Genomic DNA, 24,915 nt, shown 5'->3' with positions numbered 1-24,915 from the left:
AATTTTTTGATATGAGCGTCACTGATGAGTCTTATGTAGACGAAACGCGCGTCTGGCGTACTAAATTATAATTCTGGTACCTTTGATTAATATTTACACCACTGGGTCGATGCCACTGCTGGTGGACGTTTCGTCCCCGAGGGTAATCACCAGCCGAGTAGTCAACACTTCGGTGTTGACATGAATATCAATAATGTGGTATTTTTAGGGAGCTACCATTTGATTTATATAGGGGGGGGGGGGGGGGGGGCTTTTTATTATGTTCAATAAAATTAACGGTACCAATTTTCTTGCACCAGATGCGCATTTCGACAATACATGTCTCTTCAGTGATGCTCGTGGCCAAAATATTTGAAATCCAAATATAAGGTTTCTACAAAATATTTGTATTTCGTGCTTTTGCTCTGATTGGAAAAACAAACATTTTTTCTGTAAATAGTCTTTTTAAAGGGGCACTAGCTACGAGATATAAAAAAAGTATAACATATATATATTTTTTTGTTGAATCAATAACAAAAGTGAAATAGTGAAATCATATATAAAAAATATAAGCGATATATCGCTTTTAGCAGGCAGTATGGTTCAATTTAGTCAAAATAAGCTAAAAACATTGATGATGGATTATTCACCTGCAAGTGAATAATTCGATCTTATTGAATCCGCATTCATGTGAACTTTAATTTAACCCCTTAGCTAGAGATAAGCACCGCATGCATTGTGCGTGTTGAATTATTTAAAGGAAAATAATGTCAACAATGAAAGTGAGACAAAGGTAAATCATTTGATTGAATGATTCGATCCACAAAAGATCATTCTTATACAGGTAACAACGATGAATAAAATATATTTGTAATCTGTAATATGTAATAAATAAGAAAAAAGAAAAATTCAAATGTACGAGTCTGATATCTATTTATATCTATATTCATGTTTAAATTGCTAATATGGCAATCAAGTTAAAGGTTAACTTGATAGACAATTAGATGGCGTCTAGGCTTAAATACACACGAAACGAAGCTACATATTATCAAGCCCATGTCCGGTATATTGTTTATTTTAGACTTTTTATAATCTTGATAAATGTTTTACATTGTTTTAAATCAAATTTGAGAAATTGAGTCAAATCGTGAGCATAAATTTGACAGCTACTGCCCCTTTAATAAATATTTTCCAAAAGACAGTTCGTTTTAATTAAAACTAGAATACATGATTAAAAAAATAACGGATTTCATTTTTGCTTACTTTGATTTAAACTGCTATTTATTACATTCGAATCACTTATCAATTTATCAATAACGGAAATCTATATTTTATACTTGATATAAAGACGTAAACATTTTTATTTAACACAATTCATGGAATTCATTAAAGATCATTTACTATTATCTTTGTAACTAAAAATCGCAGATTATTAAGCATCCATAAGTAACTTATATTTTTTCTTCACATTTTTTCCTATGATTTGCAGATCCACCTGAACCTCTCCCATTAATTACACAGACACCAAGTGGACCAATTGTTGAAGACAACAAGGCTCTGTTAACATGTGAAATCATTGGAGGCAATCCTTTAGCTACTTTATTCTTGCAATGCGATGGGTTCACACCTGTTCCATCAACTGGAATCCTCCCTACAAATAAAGTAGTGTCTAGCATAGAGAAGATTGTTACCAAGGAAGATCGTGGTAAAATATGTACATGTTCAGGACAACATCAGCTCTGGATACCTACCCGAAAGAACTGGAGTTACGATTTGTTTGTCACAGGTATTTCTTTTAGAATAATAATAAGAAAATGCAGCAAATATGTTGCATTTCGTCTAAACTAGTGTATTGTAGCGATGCAAAAAAAATCTGAGGATTTTCTGGTTTCCTTCTTTATTTTTCATAGTGTTCATCATCAAATAAATATGATGCTGAATGTTTTGTATTTGTTTATTGATACATGTTCTGCATTGTGAATATATATGAACTGATAGAAAGTAAAATAAGAAAAATTACAGACAAAGTCAGAATACAACTTAACGCTATTGTTATGCCCCACCTACGATAGTAGAGGGGCATTATGTTTTCTGGTCTGTGGCTCTGTTCGTTCGTTCGTCCGTTCGTTCGTTCAGGTTAAAGTTTTTGGTCAAGGTAGTTTTTGATGAAGCTGAAGTCCAATCAACTTATAACTTGGTACACTTGTTGCTTATGATATGATCTTTCTAATTTTAAAGCCAAATTATACTTTTGACCCCAATTGCACGGTCCATTGGACATAGAAAATGAAAGAGGGAGTTTCAGGTTAAAGTTTTTGGTCAAGGTAGTTTTTGATGAAGCTGAAGTCCAATCAACTTATAACTTGGTACACTTGTTGCTTATGGTATGATCTTTCTAATTTTAAAGCCAAATTATACTTTTTACCACAATTTCACGGTCCATTGGACATAGAAAATGAAAGAGGGAGTTTTAAAGTTTTTGGTCAAGGTAGTTTTTGATGAAGCTGAAGTCCAATCAACTTATAACTTAGTACACTTGTTGCTTATGATATGATCTTTCTAATTTTAAAGCCAAATTAGACTTTTGACCCCAATTTCATGGTCCACTGCACATAGAAAATGAAAGTGGGAGTTTCAGGTTAAAGTTTTTGGTCAAGGTATTTTATAATAAGTTTTTGATGACACTGAAGAACAATCAACTTGAAACTTAGTACACTTGTTGCTTATGGTATGATCTTTCTAATTTTAAAGCCAAATTAGACTTTTGACCCCAATTTCACGCTCCACTTAACATAGAAAATGAAAATAGAAGTTTCAGGTTCAAGTTTATGGTCAAGGTAGTTTTTGATGAAATTGAAGTCAAATTAACTTGAAACTTAGTACACATGTTCCCTATAGTACAATCCTTCTAATCTTAATGCCAAATTAGATTTTTACCCTATTTCATGGTCCATGGAACATGGAAAATGATTGAGTGGGGCATCCGTGTACTTTGGACACATTCTTGTTTATTCTGACTTGACAATTTTACAGTAATGGCGGCCTAATAGCGAAAAGGTGAATGGATCAGTGGCAATATAATTACCAATTATAGAAAAGACACTATACAAAATCGTGAGATTAGATTACATTTACAAACCGCTTTGATTCAAATAGGCATAAAAGTAAACTATATACAAATATACGAAGCTAAATGATGGATAGAAGAAAGGAGTTCTTTTCTCGCAAATGTATTAAATAGATAAAGTAAAGGCTTAGAGAAAATTACGTGCAAAATTGTATATTCAAATTACTGTGCATTATGTAAATATTCATTCACTTTAAGACTCTTCAACCATTCAAATTGCGAATACACAGCCAATTATATTGGTGGAAAATAAGACCATCGTCTTGATTTGTACAGAAGTGGATGGAATTCCAATGAATGTCTCATTTGTATGGTATAAATCAAACACTATCGTTGGGACGGTGGCGAACTATTCCATAAGGGAAGCCAAGGCAACAGACGCTGGAAATTACACCTGTAAAGGATCAAGTGGTTTTGGAAGGAAAAGTGAAGCAATAATAGAGGTGTATGTTTTATGTGAGTATATTAAAGGATTTATTGTCATCCTGTTCACCATGCTACTATGGATGTAGCACCATAATAGGAAAGAGTCTCTTCGATTTGCATGACGGGTTATTGATGCATAGAAGTAGACGCTTTCAATTTCGTAGCATTTTGTCTCTCTCCTTTTGAGGAGAATATGATAAATGAGTTCTTGTTTTTTTAACTGGAGTTGTATCTGCAGTCAGTGCAAAAGCACTGCTGACACGCTTTGACAAGCTAGCTCTTATCAGAATATTCAATTGCCAATATTCGGATCAATCATTCAATTGCAAGACAAGACATGAAGAGAAAACTGATTACAAACAAAGCACACGTATGGTGCTACAAGAGGATAACATTATACATTTGCAATTACGTAATCATACACTTGAAAAAAACATACAAACAATGTCAAACTATAAACGATATTATTCAGATAATAGATAATAATTAGTGATAATTTCCCCCTATTTTATAGATTCACCAAAAGTTTCTGTATCATCTGTTACGAATCGAAACACGATAGCGGAGGATAATACAGCTGTGTTACAGTGTACTGTACAAAGTAACCCACCTCCAAATATAGTATGGACCAAACATGGAAGCAATGCAATATTACATAGGACAAACAATGTGTTTCATAGCAACTTAACTATTGATAATGCTAACTGTTTGGACACGGGTAACTACACGTGCAAGGCAATGAACATTATTAACAACGACGAATACACCAATATGAAAGATATTGAGTTGTTTGTCAAGTGTAAGTTTTGTTTTTAATTTGTTTAATTATTCAAATTTCATTGTTTACATTTATTAGTCAAACATTCATCAAACAATGCTTCAGAATTAAAAATGGAAACCGGGAATGTTCACAAAAACAACGACTTGACCAAAATGCGGAAAACAGGACAAGGACAGATAAACAATGAATCAAGAAATGAAAATCAAAACTAAATGTTGAAAGCTGGTATCGTTGCAACGCTTTTTTCAAGTTTTATGTCTTTATCCTATACATTCTGTCAGCTATGGGTAGGATCTCACCATCAACGGAATACCAATGCTAATAAATCCGTAAATGGTGAATGAGGAACTAATATAATGAGAAAATGCGATGTAATCGACCATGTGGAAACTATCCCCATGATCTATGATGAGTTTATTTAGTAGCAATTGATATCACTATAGTTCACCTTTTAGCCTTTAACAATTAGAAAAATCCACACCACATATATAGTATGCTGTAAAAGCTTCGAAATAACAAATGTAAAACAAAAATTTTAGTACATAACAATAATTGAAAAACAAATATGTCATGAACCATTAAACGACAACCATGTTGTTTTAACATGTGTTCATAATTAAAAAAAAAAAAAAAAAGGTATTTTCAAATTTCACATTTTGTACTTATTGTTTGAAAGCACTATACTTTCAATGTTTCGTCTTACCGAAGTCTCTATACGTTTTTTTTCTAAATAGTTGAAATAATGAAATTTTGCATGTTTCAGAATCCAATACATTTAAAAACCATTGATTCTTTCACTTTGTATATTGCAGGTTCCCCAAGGCGATACAATGGTGACGATCAATCCCAAAATCCGATAGTAATTGCAATCGGGGAAACCCTTACGATATCACAACACATTATTGCATTTCCGATAGCCATTACTTCATGGATATTTAAGCGTAATGAAAATTCACCAGAAACAACTGTGTCTTCGACTTCCAACTGCAGTACATATAATGTTATCGATCAGCATATTTGCTTTTCGAGACATAAGTTAACTGCAACTGATTTTGGGTTGTATTCAGTAGTAATTGTTAATGATGTAGGTAAAGCCAGATTTACTTATAATGTTATTCCAGAAGGTATGTTATATCAAATGAACTTTTATTGCTTTATTGAATGTGTGATGGACGCTTTTTGAAAATTGCAATTCCTTTTTTCACAGATAATCAAAACTACTGAACGAGCGTTGCACAATTAATCAATGTTTTGACATCATTTCATTTCTTTTAAAGACAAAATAATAACTTGAAAAGAGGAATCTGAAATATAAATAGAAGCGAATATGGTATATTGCAAAAAGACATTGATCCTTCAATAACGAGAAACAAAGACGTTTAATAATATAAGAATTAGTTATGACTCGTAACATAAAATGACAATAGCGTTGTAGCAATCGAACCTTTTTCATTACTTATATACTAAAATTACATTGTTTCAGCAGTTACGAAATGAGATTAGTAATACCTTCCAATTTTGTTTCACCTCGGTATCAAATATATATATTTTAAACAATAAAGTATGGTAGAAGTCGGGGAAAATGTATATACATTAGAAATTAACGTTTTTGTGTGTATCCAATCTAGAGGGTACTTTTTCTTTTAACTTATAAACGGCGGTTAAATTCAGAAAGTGTCTGTCACCCGTATGCATCATTGATTTACAAAAAAATGATACATTGGTGTAAATATGATTTTATAATCTCCAAATAGCCTCGATTGAATCAACATCATCATTTCTCAATGACAAAACCTTCAAAAAATAGTTTTGAGTAAGCAATTGATATTTTTAAAACATTCTCTTGAAAGAATGTAATATGTCTACGATACGTATTACTAGATTTATTTCACTCGACTTGGTGGAGTTTAACCAGTACGCTCATTGTAGAACAGTCATTTTAGAGACATCTGAGTGTTCAGTTATGGTCATTGATCCGGTAAAAATATGTAAACACTATATGTGTATTCGCAAAATAAATAATTGGACACAGCCGTTGATTTACCTGAAAGGCGAGGTTTAAAAACATGTAAAAATTGTCACAATTTGGAATTTGTGGATATGACAGTAAAACTATAGCGACTGCAGTTGCAAATTCTGCATTTGTCGTTTTTTCTATAATGTGTTGACGACACTGACAGGTCACTAGAAATAAGTTATAACAGAAGTCCATTACTAGTAATAATGGACGTCTGGTAATGATTATAACGACAATAATCCTTAGCACACACATCTTTAAATAGACTGGCCTTATGCAAATTGAAACATAAGCTCCGCCCGATCAGTTGAAAATCATTGGTAATATCCAGCTATCAAAATAACATTTTATACATAAAACATCTCTTTACTAGGTCAACCAATGCAACCAACAAACATTTTAGTGGCATGTGAAACAACATCAATGATTGTCTCATGGCGACCAGGATTCAACGGAGGGGTCAAACAATCATTTAATGTGGTATTGTTGAATAACAAGACACAACAAACACAATATTCATCTGATATTATGGATTCCAACCATGAATCAAGTAAACAGTATATAGTTAAGTTGTTGACGCCAGACACGACGTACATCATATATGTAGAGGCTACCAATAGTTATGGTACTGTCAGATCAACAGACAATGATAACTGTACGACCGGATCAAGTACGTAAAGTTGTCAAATTATTCCTTAAAAAAGATTTGTTGACAGACAAAATAAATCATCAAATAGTTATCAAAGGTACCAGGATTATAGTTTTGTACGCCAGACGCGGGTTTCGTCTACATAAGACTCATCAGTGACGCTCATATCAAAATTTTTATAAAGCCAAACAAGTACAAAGTTGAATAGCATTGAGGATTCAAAATTCCAAAAAGTGGTGCCAAATACTACGGCTAAGGTAATCTATGCCTGGGATAAGAAAATCCTTAGTTTTTCGTAAAATTCAAAGTTTTGTTAACCGGAAATTTACTAAAATGACCACATTCTTGATATTCATGTCAACACCGAAATATTGACTACTGGGCTGGTGATACCCTCGGGGACGAAACTTCCACCAGCAGTGGCATCGACCCAACTAGGTAACTGTTGATAGTATGGACTTTAATTCTATGTTAGTGTTGAAGCCATATGGTGCGGAGGTTTACCACAAAAATCACTGAACCAACATAACAAAAGGAGCTACGGAATGATTACCAATGAGGCAACTTTACAAAAAAAGAGTTCCAAAGTCGTAGATGTAAGCCACCACATGTCATCGTACGGCATAAACAATGAAAAACAAACACATACCGTATAGTTATCTATGAAGGCCTCGAAATGAAAAGTGCAACATATTTTGAACTAGAAAACCAGTAGCTTGATTTATTAATTGGCTTGACAAATGCTGGATAAAAATCTTTTCTAAAACTTTCCTAGGCCAACAAAGGTCTCTATACTACCAGCTTGAGCAATATCCTTCATCATAAATCAGTTCAATCGAAAATACCTCCATCTTGTAAGGATCAATTATTATTTTGCCTATACCAAACCAATCACAACTAAATTTTAACTTTGTTGCATGATGGCAACATTGACGACATTAAGTCTTCACCTCCTGATTGCACCTGTGGTAATTCCACTTTTCGCTAGCTACGCTATTACTGGTTACATAAACATTATCCATAATGTAATGTGCAAATAACACAACATAACTGCTTAAAAACGAATAAGGTATAAAAATTCACTTGGAAAGTAAACATAAACCCAAATGACAAGTAGGAAATCCTTCATAATAATATGTCTGTTTTATGTTCCCTTAGATTTTAAACAAAACTGGATCTTCCTTCACTTGATTTGATTACGGAACTACATTAGTGTCCTTACAAACAACATTATACTGCTAGGACTTTTAAGTACCACAAACACTTTCTATTTAAATTATCATCATCAATTGTATCAGCAATCAAAGCCGGGCTTCATAGTAATTGTGAAATTAACTCTTCTAGATGTGGCGTGAACCTGACGTGGATATTGAAAAAAAATCTTTTAAGAGTACATACAACCTTAGACTATTTTATCTTGCAATAGTATTAAACTAGTGGACTTTTCTACACATTATTCAAATGTGCCCTATTCCTAACTAAAAGATAAATTGAAAGAGTTAGTCATGCTTTATTTCATAAAAAATACTTACGTAGATATAAGTTTCTTGTATAAAAGTGGATGATATCGTACTTTGTAAAAAATCAACCCGTCTCTAATATGCTAAAAATATCTAAGCTTATTTGGTTTATTGATAATATATTTGTTACGTTTTGAGGACGTGTTTTTCAACAACTAATCGGCATTATAATGGTAACGAACTGGGCTCCTCTTCTTGTTACTTGTTTTTTTATTCATATGAGGCTTAGTTCATACAGGAACGTGTTAGAAAGAAAGAAAATATGTTAGCAGTATCCTTTAACTTAATTTACCGCTATATAGATGATGTACTCTCACTAAATAATTCCAAACTTAATGACAGCTACCTGCGTCTATTGAATCGAATTTGAGATAAAGGATACTAAAAGTGGGACGAGAGATACCAAAGGGACAGTCAAACTCATAAATCTAAAACAAACTGACAACGCCATGAAAAAATGAAAAAGACAAACAAACAACAGCACACATTACACCACATAGAAAACCAAAGAATAAAAAACACGAACCCCACCAAAAAACTAGGGGTTATCTCAGGTGCTCCGAAAGGGTAAGCAGATCCTACTCCCCATGTGGCATCCGTCGTGTTGCTTATGTGATAACAAATCCGGTAAATAGTCTAATTCGGTAGGTCACATTCATGAAGGGGAAGGGGATTGTTGTTGCGACGTAAGGAACATATCCGATATCATTTGTGAAACGGTTATTCCATAACGGTCAACCAACTCGTGATGGCGTCCGTAAAATTTACGAAGGGATGATTTCAACTTCACCATTTGGAACTCTTGGTTTAATAGCTTCCTTGTGAGCAGCAACCCTCTATCAAGAAAATCATGATAGGAAATGCAAGCACGGGAATATCGTATCAGTTGGGAGATATATACCCCGTATGCAGGTGCTGCTGGAATGATGCTACTTAGAAATGGAAAGTTCACAATTGGAAAGCTGAAATCATCTCTTTTGTCAGATACAGGTACAGTTATGTGAGCATCCTATTGTGGCTTACATCTATAAAATGATGGTCGATTGAAAACAAAACTATACAACATGCAAAAGGCTCAAAATTGTTAACTTTACCTTTCTATGAAGCAACATTCCAGCAATGTCTGCATACGGAAATGTATCTCCCAGATGATACGATATTTCAGAGCTTATATTACCTATCACGATTGTCTTGATAATGTTGATAGAGGGTTGCTTCTCAAACGATAGTTATAAAATCAAAAGTTCCAAGTCGTGAAGTTGAAATAATCCAAACGTAAATTTAACAGATGTCATGACAGGTTGTTAAACTGTTATTGAATATCTGTTTCAAATATGATGACGCACATGTTCTTATTTTCATAACGACAATCTCGTTGTTTTTCCTGTGAATGTGACCTACATAAGGAGAACTATAACCGGGTTTCTACGTCCTGTAGCAACACGACATATGCCACATTTAGAATAGAATCTGCTGACCCTTCCAGAGCACCTGAGATTACCCCTCAGATTTGGTGTGGTTTGTGTTGCTTAGTTTTTGGTTTCCTATGTTGTTTTGTATACTGTTGTTTGTCTGTTTTAAAAAAAATCTAAAACGATTGATAAAAACAAGAAGCATGATTGATACTACAGAAATAAAGAAAGAAAAACAGAAACCCCCACTTTTGTAAACAGACGTGAAAGGCACATACAGACAGGGAAACAAATTTTTGAATGCCAATACTAACACTGTGTGTTATACAATTATATAGAAAGAAGTGTTTCCAATGGCATTGACTCGGTATGCTATAAATTCTCATATTATATGCATTAGAGTTGCAAAATATTGACGGTAAAGGTGGTGGGTGATATGTGTTACATCAAAAGCAATAACGAATATAGCAATTTTTCAGGTTTATTTAACAGTCAAGCGAGCAATTCTTTGGGCACAAGTGTTGCTGCAGCCATAGGAACATCGGTATTCATACTTCTAGTCACAAGTCTTGTAGTTTTTGTTTTGAGGAGGAGGCGGATGAAAAATAAAAAAGGTAAATCTGCCTAAAAGATATAAAAGTACAATGATTTTTATTGGTAATTTTTCTCTATCTTCTCTAGTAAAACTTTTTTTTCTCATTTTGCATAATTTGTTTTGTTTGAATAATTAAGGGCCTATGCTACAACAACATGCTATTTTGATAATCATTTCTCTGCTTGAAAATGTATCAAACCTGTCAGAGATAGCAAACAATCAGAATTTATCATATCTTTGTTATTGTAAAGACTATGTTGGGAAGTTGACAAGGTGAGAACTTTTCCTTATGTATAGATTCCATAATGTTATGTATATAAATATTTTCTTTTGTTTCCTTCAACCTGAAATACATTTTATGTGCAGGTTCTTTTCCTGTTCTACAGTTTATAGGGTTTAAAACGATTAATGAGATATTATGTCTTTATCGAGCCATCAGGCTAAACATAATTCCCTTTAAAATTTGTTTTCGGATTTCAGAAGACAACAACCTGTATCAATCAACCCAACCTGGAACAAGGTATGCATACACTAATAAATCAAAATATATACATCAATTAAATACTTTTCCTTGAAGGACAATACATGATATTTTCATAAAATATGTTTGACGTCTTTATGTGCAATTTTCAAGTACATGTTCAATCGCCGATGTAATTTAATACATTGCGTTATTTCTTATCATGAGTTTTATTTTTTGGAATATATAAACTTGAGAGTGAAAATAATGAATATGCCAACGAGACAACAACCAGACCAAAGAGCAGGCAACAGCCGAAGACAACCAATTGGTCTTCAACGCAAGGTGGTCCTCAGCTGGTCTCTAAATAAAAAGTGTACTAGTTCAGTGAAAATGGACATCACACTTAATTTTAAAACAAATAGATGAACTAGAATTTAAAAAAAAAACCATTAATCATATATACTAGAAGATCAAGTGAGCTTTACTCGTCACTCTTCAGTCACTTTTACCAATTTAACGAAACTTGGCCACAATCATCATAAGTGTTTTTAGTTTTGAAAATGTGTCCGATGACCCTGATTGCCATCAAGCATATATCAAAACATTGAACATAAGGGTAAACTTAAAGTTTTGTCTGTTATATTTAAATCACTTTTAATATAGAACATCTGACAAGGCAAAATTGTTATGTAATATGAGATTTACATATTCTCTATGTATTTCAAATTATCAGAAGATGTCTTATTTTGGGTTATTGTTCTTAAATTCATGTCTCATATTTGAAAACACTATTACAGATCGGTAGAAATCATAAGCAAATGGAATCAGTAAGACGAGAACTACAAATAAATTAAAAGTCTTGAAATCATCTGAACACCCCTTTTTCGAGTTATTGCCTTTTTTTTTTACGAAATATGATAAACAGAACAATATCTACAAAGATGTTTACATCTTCGAAATCATCAGACGATACCTTTTTGTAATTATTGCCCTCAAAAACGACTTTGATAATTTTTTGCGTTTTTTGTCTAATGTCTGAAAAAATCAAAACTATTGTAGATAGATAGAAACATTATAAGCAAAAAAGATCACCAGAACAAAACTCTACCATTATTTCAACTATCCGAAATTATTTCGGAGAACTTGTTTTTTAATGACGATTTTTTATCTTTTTTGCCCACTATCTTGAAAAAGAGTGACGAATTATACCAGAGGGACAGTCATAAATCGAAAATAAACTGACAACGCCATGGTTAAAATGAAAAAGACAAACAGACAAACAATAGTACACATGACTCAACATAGAAAACTAAAGAATAAGCAACACGAACCCCACCAAAAACTAGGGGTGATCTCAGGTGCTCGGGAAGGGTAAGCAGATCCTGCTCCACATGTGGCACACGTCGTGTTACTTATGTGATACCAAATCCGGTAAATAATCTAATTCGGTTGGTAACATTCATGAAAGGGAAGGGGATTGTAGTTACAATGTAAGGAACATATCCGATATCATTTGTGAAACGGTTATTCAATAACGGTCAACCAACTCGTGATGGCGTCCGTAAAATTACGAAGGGATGATTTCAACTTCACCATTTGAAACTCTTGGTTTAATAGCTTCCTTGTGAGCAGCAACCCTCTCTCTATCAAGAAAATCATGATAGGAAATGCAAGCACGGGAATATCGTATCAATTAGGAGATATATACCCCGTGTGCAGGTGCTGCTGGAATGTTTCTACTTAGAAATGGAACGTTCACAATTGGAAAGCTTAAATCATCTCTTTTGTCATAAAGTTTTGTTTTCAACTGACCCTCATTGTCAATTTCTAGATGTTAGTCAAGATATGAGGCCGACTTAACTGTATCTGTAGTATCCTTTATCTCTAGTTTGATGGGATAGATACGTTCAACAAAGTCACCAAATTTTGAATTATTTAGTGAAAGAACATCTATATAGTGGAAAGTAGAGTTAAAGGATATTGCTAACTTCTTATCTTTATTCCTAAGAAGTTCCTAAAAACTACACACAAAAGAAAGATATGCAGTTAAAATAGCCAAAGTGATCTATAAATTAGTTAAATTTTGCACTAATTGTTGGTTTACTTTTTATAGGAAAGATTGCCTTAATTGTTAATTTTCTATTATTTAATGGTGTTTTGGGAAAAAACTATAGAAAATAGAGAAAAAAGTAAAATCACAAAAATACTGAACTCAGAGGAAAATTCAATCGGGAAGTCCCTTATCACATGGCAAAATCAAATGAGACAAAACACATAAAAAACGAATGGACAACGACTGTCATATTCCTGACTTGGCACAGGCATTTTCAAATGTAGAAAATGGTGGATTGAACCTGGTTTTATAGCGCTTTAAAAGCTCTAACTTGCATGACAGTCTCATCAAATTCCGTTATATTTACAACGACGCGTGAACAAAACAGACATAACAAAATAGAATAGTCAAAATATGGGTAGAGATACTGTAAACAGAAGTAATACAATATAAAAAAAAATCATTTTGTCGTGAATTCAAATCTAGTCCATAATGTTGGCGAAAGTCCATTATTGAAGATATGCTCATGGCCCTAGGTGGGCGACATAGGCCTTGAGTGCATGTTGCGTTGCCACTGGTTTTAAAACTCTTGTTTATGTTGCTGATAGACAGGTGTTTTTATAATACCTTTAAGATTTATTCCAAGCTCAGCGTAATGTAAAGAATATGTACCAATAATTTCGTATACCTATACCAAACCTATTGCAACTAAAATTTTCAATTACAAACGCGTTTTGCAGAATCTCGATATTGACGACTTCAAGTCTAAACCTCCTGATTGCACTTGTGCTAGTTCCCGATTCATATATAATCCTGCTGGCCACGTTATTACCGGTGACCCTAACATTGTTTGTAACACTTCTCTACGAAATGTGTTATCGAAAGGTCTGAAATATCGTGAATCTAAATCCATCAATTGGAAATACTTTAAAATTTTGATGGACTCAGTCGAGGATTATGCCAGGCAATGGGCTTAACGTGAAAAGGAAGACGTAGACACTCTATCCGAATGGATTTAGGCAGTGAGGTCGTTAATACAAATCAGAATCAAGAAACTGAATGGGTCCATCAATGCCCATGCTACGTCAATCTTTAAAGACCCAAATGTTGCTAAACACTTATCCGACCTCCATGATAAATATGTTGTTGTCCCCGCAGACAAAGCCCCAAATAACATCGTTTTTGTCTGTAAAAGTCACTACATTAATTGCTTGATAAACGAATTAGGTATAGACAATTCACTTGGAAACTCAACATATACCCTCACGACACTTACCAAAGAGGAAATCCTGGATAATCATAGGTCTGTTCTTTGTTACTTTGGTATTTCAACCAAAGATGAAGAAATGGATCTTCCATCACTGTATTGGATACCTAAACTACATAAGTGTCCGTACAAACAACGGTATATTGCTGGGTCTTCCAAGTGCTCCACGAAACCTCTTTCTAAATTATTAACATCTATTTTATCAGCAATCAAAGACGGGCTTCAAAGTTATTGTTGAAACTGCCTATTCTAGAGGTGGCGTGAATCAGATGTGGATACTTAAAAATTCCAAAGATCTTTTAGAGTACATACAATCTAACTCTCTTTCATCTTGTAACAGTATTAAAACATTTGACTTTTCTACTCTTTACACAAGTATTCCACATTCCAAACTAAAAGACAAATTTAAAGAGTTGGTATTACTTTCCTTCATAAAAAAGAATGGCCAACGTAGATACAAGTATCTTGTCTTAGGGAGGGATAAATCATACTTTGTAAAGAATCACTCTGATTCAAACAAAAAATTATCTGAAACCGATATTATCAAGATGCTTGATTTCTTGATTGACAACATATTTGTAACGTTCGGAGGACGTGTTTTTCAACAGACTGTCGGCATCCCAATGGAAACAAACTGTGCCCCTCTACTTGCCGACTTGTTTCTTTATTATTATGAGGCTGACTTCATGCAGGAACTTCTTAGGAAAAAAGATAAGAAGTTAGCAATATCCTTTAACTCTACTTTCCGCTATATAGATGACGTTCTTTCACTAAACAATTCAAAATTTGGTGACTATGTGGAACGCATCTATCCCATCGAATTGGAGATAATAAAATCAACGGTACCAATTTTGTTGCACCAGATGCGCATTTCGACAATACATGTCTCTTCAGAGATGCTCGTGGCCAAAATATTTGAAATCCAAAGCTTATATAAAACATGAAGAGCTATAATCCAAAAGGTCCAAAAAGTATAGCCAAATTCGTGAAAGGAATCAGAGCTTTGCATGAGGGAGATACATTCCTTAATTTATAATAATTTCTAATATTTTGTAACAGCAAATTTTAATAACACAAAAAATCCGTATTTTCATGCCAGTACCGAAGTTCTGGCTACTGGGCTGGTGATACCCTCGGGGACTAATAGTCCACCAGCAGAGGCATCGACCCAGTCGTAGTAATAAAATCAACGGTACCAATTTTGTTGCACCAGATGCGCCAGATAAAGGATACTACAGATACAGTTAAGTCGGCTTCATATCTTGACTTACATCTAAAAATTGACAATGAGGGTCGGTTGAAAACAAAACTTTCAGACAAAAGAGATGATTTCAGCTTTCCAATTGTGAACTTTCCATTTCTAAGTAGCAACATTCCAGCAGCACCTGCATACGGGGTATATATCTCCCAATTGATACGATATTCCCGTGCTTGCATTTCCTATCATGATTTTCTTGATAGAGGGTTACTGCTCACAAGGAAGCTATTAAACCACGAGTTCCAAATGGTGAAGTTGAAATCATCCCTTCGTAAATTTTACGGGCGCCATCACGAGTTGGTTGACCGTTATGGAATAACCGTTTCACAAATGATATCGGATATGTTCCTTACGTCGTAACTACAATCCCCTTCCCTTTCATGAATGTGACCTACCGAATTAGACTATTTACCGGATTTGTAATCACATAAGCAACACGACGGGTGCCACATGTGGAGCAGGATCTGCTTACCCTTTCGGAGCACCTGAGATCACCCCTAGTTTTTGGTGGGGTTCGTGTTGTTTATTCTTTAGTTTTCTATGTTGTGTCATGTGTACTATTGTTTTTCTGTTTGTCTTTTTCATTTTTAGCCATGGCGTTGTCAGTTTGTTTTAGATTAATGAGTTTGACTGTCCCTTTGGTATCTTTCGTCTCTCTTTTGTCTATAGTTTTGATTTTTTAATAATCCAATCATGATTACTTATTCCATGTCTAATTTTGCTTGATAATTGGTTTTGTAGTCGGCAAAGGGCAAATAACGATGAACATGATTATAGTGAACTCCAAACAAAAAGAATGGGTAAGTTATAACTGATACTTATTCGCTCGCCTGGCTCCACCACACAAAACAAGAGCATTGGACGCAGAATTTAAAACAACAGACGAGCTATCGGTTCGAAAAGTAATCTACTCAAGCAAGCGGATATTATAAAACCAATTGACTTTTTAACTAAAAAAAACCAAAATGTTCAAAATAATCGGAACGTCGTCAACATGTTAATAAGAAAAACAAACGGAACACATATCGACTCTTTCATCGAAAATATACTGTCAAACATCTTTAAAGAAGATACAAAATATGTTAAATATTTGCATAACAAAAATAAAGTAGTATAAACAACTTCGAAACATATTATACTATAACTATAATTAGTTATAATTAAGTTCGCCAGACGCGCGTTTCGTCTACATAAGACTGATCAGTGACGCTCATATCAAAATATTTATAAATATAAAAAAAGTACAAAGTTGAAGAGCATTGAGGATCCAAAAGTCCAAAAAAGTTGTGCCAAATACGGCTAAGGTAATCTTTTCCTGGGATAAATGTGTCTGTTTGTAACAAAACTTTACGACAGCGATCGATGTTAACTGTTAAAAGCTCGAATATTATAAAAGAAGTGCAAATTTAATACTGTCTGCCGAAATTAGTTTACTTCTATTGTAAATCCACAATTAAAAATTGTGAATGGAAATTGAGAATATGTCAAAGTGACAACAACCCAACCAAAAAGTAGAAAACAGACGAAGGACACACATAGGGTGTCAACACATCGAGAAAATCCCGCACATGGAAACGGGCTCCTATTAGCCCCATAACAAAAGAGGGACGAAAGATACCAAAGGGACAGTCAAACTCATAAATCTAAAACAAACTGACAACGCCATGGCTAAAAATGAAAAAGACAAACAGAAAAACAATAGAACACATGACACAACATAGAAAACTAAAGAATAAACAACACGAACCCCACCAAAAACTAGGGGTGATCTTAGGTGCTCCGGAAGGGTAAGCAAATCCTGCAATATGTACTAAGTCAATGAAAATGGACGTCATTCAAACTCAAAATATATCAATAAAATAAACATACATGAATAACAAAGGCCACAGCTCCTGGCTTTGGACAAGCGCAACAGTGCGGCGGGGTTAAACATTTTTTAGTAAGATCTCATGAACTCTTTTTAAAAATCGTTATGCGACCCATTCATTTATCTATTTTCTTGATCAACTAGATTTCCACGTTATTTGCACCATTGTCCATTCCAATCATTAATTCAATGCTTATACCAATTAACTTTTACAGACTGTAATCCCGATGGCATGCAAGCAAATAGGTAATTATGCTAAAGGAAAATCCAATAATATCTGAACAAAAGTTGTATGCTAGTACTATGAATGAATCCGTTTATATATAAGGAACATATAGATTTCATTACTTCAACACATGTGTGACGATATTTCACTTTTCTTGGCAATAAAATTGAAACATCTTCTTTTACTCATCGGTGACCTATATTTTTTATTATAGTTTACAAATAAGCTGTACTTAAACTAAACTTTTATAAAATTTGAGCGATTTCTGTAATTTTGTTCTTTTTTTATTTCGATATAACCTCTATTTCTCCGTTTAGTTCCACAGAAAAAAGTACCAAATACAAAAATTTATGCTTCTTTTGGAGGCAGATTGTGAGTCTAAATGAGTGGTGACCAAATTGTTTTATTTTTGTTTTCTATTTAGTATAAGATGAAGTTTGTTTGTAGAAAAGTATAGCAAAATCCTATATTAAAAGAACAATTTCATTCAGACCCGCGAGCCACTTTTAAGTATAGAAAGAGGAAACATGTCTAACATTATTTTTGAGACATTTATACCACGCATATAATTCGTATTTTATAATTATAGCATGTAATAAAATTTCGAATTTTTGTTTTATAGTCTTATTAACGTTCAAATATCAATGTATCAATTAATTTTTCTTCTGATAACCTTGTATTTTATCAATCTATAATCTAAACCAAGTTTTTGTAATTGATGTGTTTTCTCATTTTTAAGCTCAACTACTTATGAAGAAATTGGAAGAATAAACGACGGACAAATTTATCAAAATGTTAGCAAAAACAAAAAAGGTATAAACTTATTTTTATTTTGTGTAAAAACATGTAAGGGATTTGTGATTTTGAAACCTTTCAAGGATGATTTAGTATCCATCCACATTACATATATCTATTTTCATGCATTTGATTCGGAATCAGAGGTCATAAAAAGCTGCTTTTGCTTCAGCTTACTTATGCTGAATGTAAAGGACTTTCGTTTAGTATAGGCGTAAGATAAAACCATATTGATCACAGAAAATTTCCTAGTTCCTCGATTTCGATTGTAAATTTGGACGGTTTGCAAGTCTGAGCTATATGAAAGACATTATTGAAAGAGCCGCGATACAGGTTCGTAAACAACATGATACTATTTTCACGATAAAGGGCTCTCTAGATGACTTATAACAATTAAAGCTAATTAAACATCCCCTATTTTACATTGGCAATCCAATGAGGTGATCTCAGGTGCTTTGAAAGGCATGTTTAACAGGAGGCATACGACGTCTTGCTCATGTTAGTACACACGCAGTGATAAGCCTAATTAGGTAGGTATCACATGGGATTTTAGTTAAGACATTTGGAGAATTTCCGTTAAAATCTGTGAAATGGATATCTAAATGGGTCAGCAAATTTGTGATGGCGTCCCTAACATTTACAAACGTATCATTTCAAGGTCACCACCGGGAATTCTGTGTTTAGTAGCTTCATTGTGAGCAGAAACTCTCTATGAACGGAAACATGATAAAAATACAAGCCCTAGAATATCGTTGTTAACCATTTATCAAATGCATGAATTGTTAACCATTCATTGAGTTTCATCAAAGGTTTCTTAAATTGTCTCATCCATTTTGTTTATATTATAAGAAATAACGGAAGTAATCATAATACATAAACATTATGTTTTGGTGATAAGAACAGACACCAAATTCATGACAGTATAGTCTGATAGTTTCAGCAGTTGATTAACAAATAGATCTAAATCATTCGTATGCCTTTCTGGTCGTATATGTCAAATTCACAAAATGAGAATGTGTTTGTGTCTTGTGGAAATCTACATGTTAATTCAATTTTGTTTTATACTTGAAGAATTCCAATTAAAACTAATGTTAAATATGTTCTTTTGTATCTAAGTATAAGACAAAATTATTGTTTCAAAAGAGGACAGAAAGCCTAAATAAAGTAAATTAAAGAGAATTCTTGTTAACATTTCATGAAGCATTGCATGAAATATTTAACAGATGAGCAATATGAACACTGTGAAAATTGTCATCTCCACCGTTGGGGTTGTTTGTACCTGTTCCGATAGTTATTCATGTCGTGGTTATTATAGACAAGTGATTTTTCATTTTTTATACGAGTAAAAATGTTGCAAGAGAAAATACGAAAGGGTAACATTGATAACGGCAAAAAGGTAAAAAGTTTGAGATAAATATTCGATAGGCATATAATGTCGCAATGTTGGGTAAGATAGTTATCAAAAGTACCAGGATTATAATTGTATACGCCAGACGCGCGTTTCGTCTACATAAGACTCATCAGTGACGCTCAGATCAAAATAGTTAAAAATCCAAAGAAAGACAAAGTTGAAGAGCATTGAGGATCCAAAATTCCAAAAAATTGTGCCAAATACGGCTAAGGTAATCTACTCCTGGGGTAAGAAAATCCTTAGTATTTCGAAAAATTCAAAGTTTTGTAAACAGAAAATTTATAAAAATGACCATATAATTGATATTCATGTCAACACCGAAGTGCTGACTACTGGGCTGGTGATACCCTCGGGGACGAAACGTCCACCAGCAGTGGCATCGACCCAGTGGTGTAAAATAGTTTTGAATTATTCAAGTTTTAACATTTGAAACAGTAGTCCTGTTAAAATAGAAGAGAAAGATACCAGAGGGACATGCAGGTGGCAGTTAGGTCCGCTGCTGTATGCCATGAGGTAATCGGTGCCCTCAGGTAATCTTGGCAATAGTGCCCATTATGCGTAGTAATAACATGATCTAAAAATAGAATAAACTAAAAATACATCATTGTACTTTCTATTTCGACTGACAGTATATGTGCGAAAAATAGGAGAAAACAGGAACACATACAACTTTTGACAATAGGTTACGACAAATAATTCACGAAAAAAACCCAGATATTTGGTTAATTTGTGATCTTTGCAACGTGAACAGATATTTATTTAGTGAAACGTAAATGACTTAAAATAATTAAAAAGAAAACCCTTTTGAATGGCGATTTAAACTTTTATAATAATAGTTGTCAAAAACTGGTTTCATAAAGATTTATGTAAATAAATGTATACAATTATTTAAACTAACTATTAAAGAATAAAAGTTATCCACACATGCCTAAGGCAGCACACATTTGATATTCCGGGGGGAGGGGTGGAGGGGGGGATTGGGGGTCTATGGATTTTTTTCCTTCGGCAAAAGACAATATTTTTTGGAGACCAGTCGAAAACATTTTTTTCTTTCATTTCAATTTTAGCATTACATATAGTGGCAGCTGAGGGTGAAACAAACATTTTTGTTTCCTCAGGGTCAAAAACAAATTATTTGTTTCTCAAACAATTAGAAACAAACTTTTAAAAAAATCCACATCATGGGTTGTATTTGTTGTTATTATTAGGTTACCTGAGGTAACCCTGTCTCAGGTAACCCTGTAATGAATGAATTCTTCGTAGATACTTTGCTAGTGTTTACATTAATTGTAATAAACAAACTTCTTTATTTCAAATGTAGGACTTCATGAAAGTTGTATTGTTTATGTGATGTACATGTAAAGGTGACCTCAGTTAACTTCAGTTAGTTGTTAGTGGGTTATATTTGTAATTATGTCTGGGGTTACCTCAGGTACCCATGACATGAAGAATGCTTTTTAGATAGTTTGCTAGTGTATGCATTTATGGTGTAATAAACCAACTTCTTCATTATTAATGTAGGAATTCATTGAAGTTATATTGTTTATGTGATGTATATGTAAAGGTGATCTGAATTAACTTGAGTTAATTAAGTTTTATTTGTTGTTTTTGTATTGGTTACCTCAGGTAACCCTGCTATGAAAGAATTCTTAGTATATATTTTGTAAGTGTATACATTTATATTTTAATTACACAATTTCTTAATTTAAAAATGTAGGACTTCATAGATTTGTATTGTTTATGTGATGCATATATATTTAAAGGTGATACCTGAGTTAACTTGAGTTAAATGGGTTGTATTTGTTGTTATTATTGGGTTACCAGAGGTAACCCTGTAATGAATGAATTCTTCATAAATACTTTGCTAGGGTTTACATAAATTGTAATAAACAAACGTCTTTATTTCAAATGTAGGACTTCATGAAAGTTGTATTGTTTATGTGATGCACATGTAAAGGTGACCTCAGTTAACTTCAGTTAAGTGGGTTATATTTGTAATTATGTCGGGGGCTACCTCAGGTACCCATGTTATGAAGAATGCTTTTTAGATAGTTTGCTAGTGTAAACATTTATGTTGTAATCGGATAATTTCTTTATTTCAAATGTAGGACTTCATAGATGTGTATTGTTTGTGTGATATATTTAAAAGGCGACTTAAGTGAACTTGATATGAATGGATAATACTTGTTGCTATTTCATGGGTTACCTGAGGTAACCCTCTCATGACAGAATATTTAGTAGATACTTTGCTAGTATAAGCATTTATGGTGTAATAAAACAAACTTCGTCATTTATAATGTAGGAATTCATTGAAGTTATATTGTTTATGTGATGTATATGTAAAGGTGATCTGAATTAATTTGAGTTAAATAGGTTTTATTTGTTGTTTTTGTATTGGTTACCTCAGGTAACCCTGCTATGAAAGGATACTTTAGATCATTAATTGAACTTTTATAAAAAAAAAAGTTTATAATTTTACCAGCCATCCCCAACCTACACGTACATACGAAATGAATGATCGGTGAATACAAATAATAAAATCATTTGGGAAGATTGTTGACATCTTTGGTATTTTGTCACATTTAAATTTGGTATTAAGATCTATCTAAATAAGAACTATATTTTCGTGCGTATTTAATCAATGACGCATTACCACGATTACCTCAGGGCACCGATTACCTCAGGGCATACAGCAGCGGACCTAACTTCCACCTGCGAGGGACATTCAAACTCATAAATCGAAAATAAAAAAAAGGAAAGTAACAACAGACAAACAAAACACACCATAAAAAACTAAAGACTGAGCAACACGAACCACACCTTAAACTCGAGGTGATCTCAGGTGCTCCGGTAAGGTAAGCAAATCCTGCTCCAACATTTCCACATGCTGAACCCGTGATATGACATGGTAATTTAAAATATTTTACATTTTGTAGTTCTCATTCATATTAATAGTTAATATAAGATTACTTTCTTATCATTCTTTATAATCATGACGTATTTTATCTTTTTGTTGTAAATTTCAGATCCACTGGAGATACAAAATGTTTCAATGATATATGCAAATATGAACATTTGAATGGGAAAGGTGTTCTTTATTTAAAACAGGTTACTTGTCATATTAAATTGATTACTTACATTATGATTAACAAACTGATACCACTGTAAAGATATATTTGATTTGATATACATTTGTAATGCCAAAACAGTGAGGTATATGTTTTGTAAAAAGTAGATGATTTAGCTGGCTGTAGTACCAGAGAAAATAATATAACACATGACCATGTACACATTCGCAGTCAAAACAACTTAGGCTCAAATTGCAAATGCTTCGCTTTGTAAATACGCAAACACGAAAGAGAATTATTCATAAAAACACATCTCATATGTCACGATCAAAATTTCAAGTTTCTACAAGTTAATTGAATGTAAGTATAATTCAAAACTTTCCGTTAAACCATCCATCTGTAAATGATCTTGTTTATTACTGTATCCTTGTAAACGATATGTGCAATTAATTAATAAACTTGGTGTAAAATATTCTTAGAACATCTTTTATGTAAAAGAAAACAAAGTGAATAAGCAGTAAATGGAAACACCAAGGTTGCAATTTTTTGAAGGTCTTGTAAAAGTGTTGTGTAATAAAAAGACATAGAAAAGAGTGATTATAGACATGGATATGATAACTTGTATACTGTTCAGAGCGCTAGAAAGTTTTTTTATGAATCGTTTCGCAAATATAAGTCCATTTATAGATACTACATGTTTTGTATACTGCTTTAGCTAACACGTTATTATCACAATACATTGCGTTTTGTAAAAGTTATGTAATAGTCATTTGATCATACAACTATTTCGAAAATTTAAAGGACATCATAATGATTAGGTTGACGTAAACATGAATCTGTATAACAGATGACCACGTATATGTTCCTCTTATCTTAGCCACAATTCAATCTTACTTTCCTTTCCATTGTGACATTGTAATATCTAACTTGTTGCATTTCAGCTTCTTATAATTTATTTTCCATTTTAATGATGCAACATTCCAGTAGAGTTTGCATAAGGGGAATATGTTTCTAAGTTGATAAGATAATCTTGAGCTTACATTTCCTATAATGATAACAGATATGTGAAGTCTGACACCACAGTTTATCTTGAACAAAAGGAAAGCAGAAAACAATCGAAAACACGTTATTTTTCTAACCTCACACACGATGAACAATTATTTTGAGAATTTCATTTATTAAATGATAAGACTAGTAAACTTGGACAACCTTTCTATTTTATTGCATTTTGAGTGTTTAGTATATGAATTTACTATTTTAACAGTTAGAGAATATATCATGCACTGTTTGATAATTCAGCATGTGGGTATCTTCATTTTCACCTCCTCAATGTTTGATCTGCTTTGTAAGAATCCAGGAGGTCTGTTCTTTAGCAACTGAAAAGAACAGAAATACGATTGGCTTAATTGTATAGGTGTTTAAAGAAATAAATTCAGTTCTAAACTCCGTCAAGATTAGTTTTACTTACAGTGTTTGACCGGATCATAACTCGAATGTTAACTAAATTTTTCATGTACCATAACACTTTAATCCATTAAAGATTATACAAGTAAGTCCAATTGATTATACAAAAAAATAGACTATAAAAATGAGCTCGTATCAAAGCACGGATATGAAAATGGTTGCATGATGCCGTCAAAATGTGACGTATTTTTAGCCAGTTCTTGTCCATTTTTTTATGTGTTTTGTCATTTGATTTTGCCATGTGACTATGGACATTCCGATTGAATTTTCCTCTGAGTTCAGTATTTTTGTGAGCTTATTTTTTGATAAAACAAAACATGCAGTTCAACAATGTTCAATATAAACGTCTCTATCACACCCTTGCAATTGAATACCAGAACGTAACCTTCCGTTTCTCTGTCCTATATTTGCTCCTATTTATTTGTTTTGTAGTCCTGTTATGTAATGTTGTCATTTTAATGTTATATTTAACATTGCCATTAAAGCCGGAGGTTTGGCATGCCACAAAACCAGATTCAACCGATCATTTTTCTTCTT

General features: G+C 33.1%; 1 protein-coding gene across 1 annotated transcript; it reads left to right on the top strand.

Annotated features, from left to right (window-relative positions):
* Positions 1–616: 616 nt before the first annotated feature.
* Positions 617–23,377, top strand: LOC139522604 (neural cell adhesion molecule 1-B-like). The gene is made up of 12 exons (XM_071316068.1): positions 617–635; positions 1,469–1,765; positions 3,305–3,562; positions 4,047–4,331; positions 5,126–5,437; positions 6,704–7,000; positions 10,391–10,525; positions 10,987–11,026; positions 16,289–16,347; positions 17,630–17,660; positions 18,380–18,453; positions 22,873–23,377. Exons 1-12 carry the CDS (start codon positions 617–619, stop codon positions 22,923–22,925), a joined length of 1,860 nt encoding a protein of 619 aa, XP_071172169.1. The 3' UTR covers positions 22,926–23,377.
* The last annotated feature ends 1,538 nt before the right edge of the window (positions 23,378–24,915 follow it).

Source organism: Mytilus edulis, chromosome 5 (genome assembly GCF_963676685.1).
Source record: "Mytilus edulis chromosome 5, xbMytEdul2.2, whole genome shotgun sequence".
NCBI lineage: Eukaryota > Metazoa > Mollusca > Bivalvia > Mytilida > Mytilidae > Mytilus > Mytilus edulis.
The sequence above is the reverse complement of the archived record's forward strand: the minus strand, read 5'-3'. Positions and strand labels throughout refer to the sequence as shown.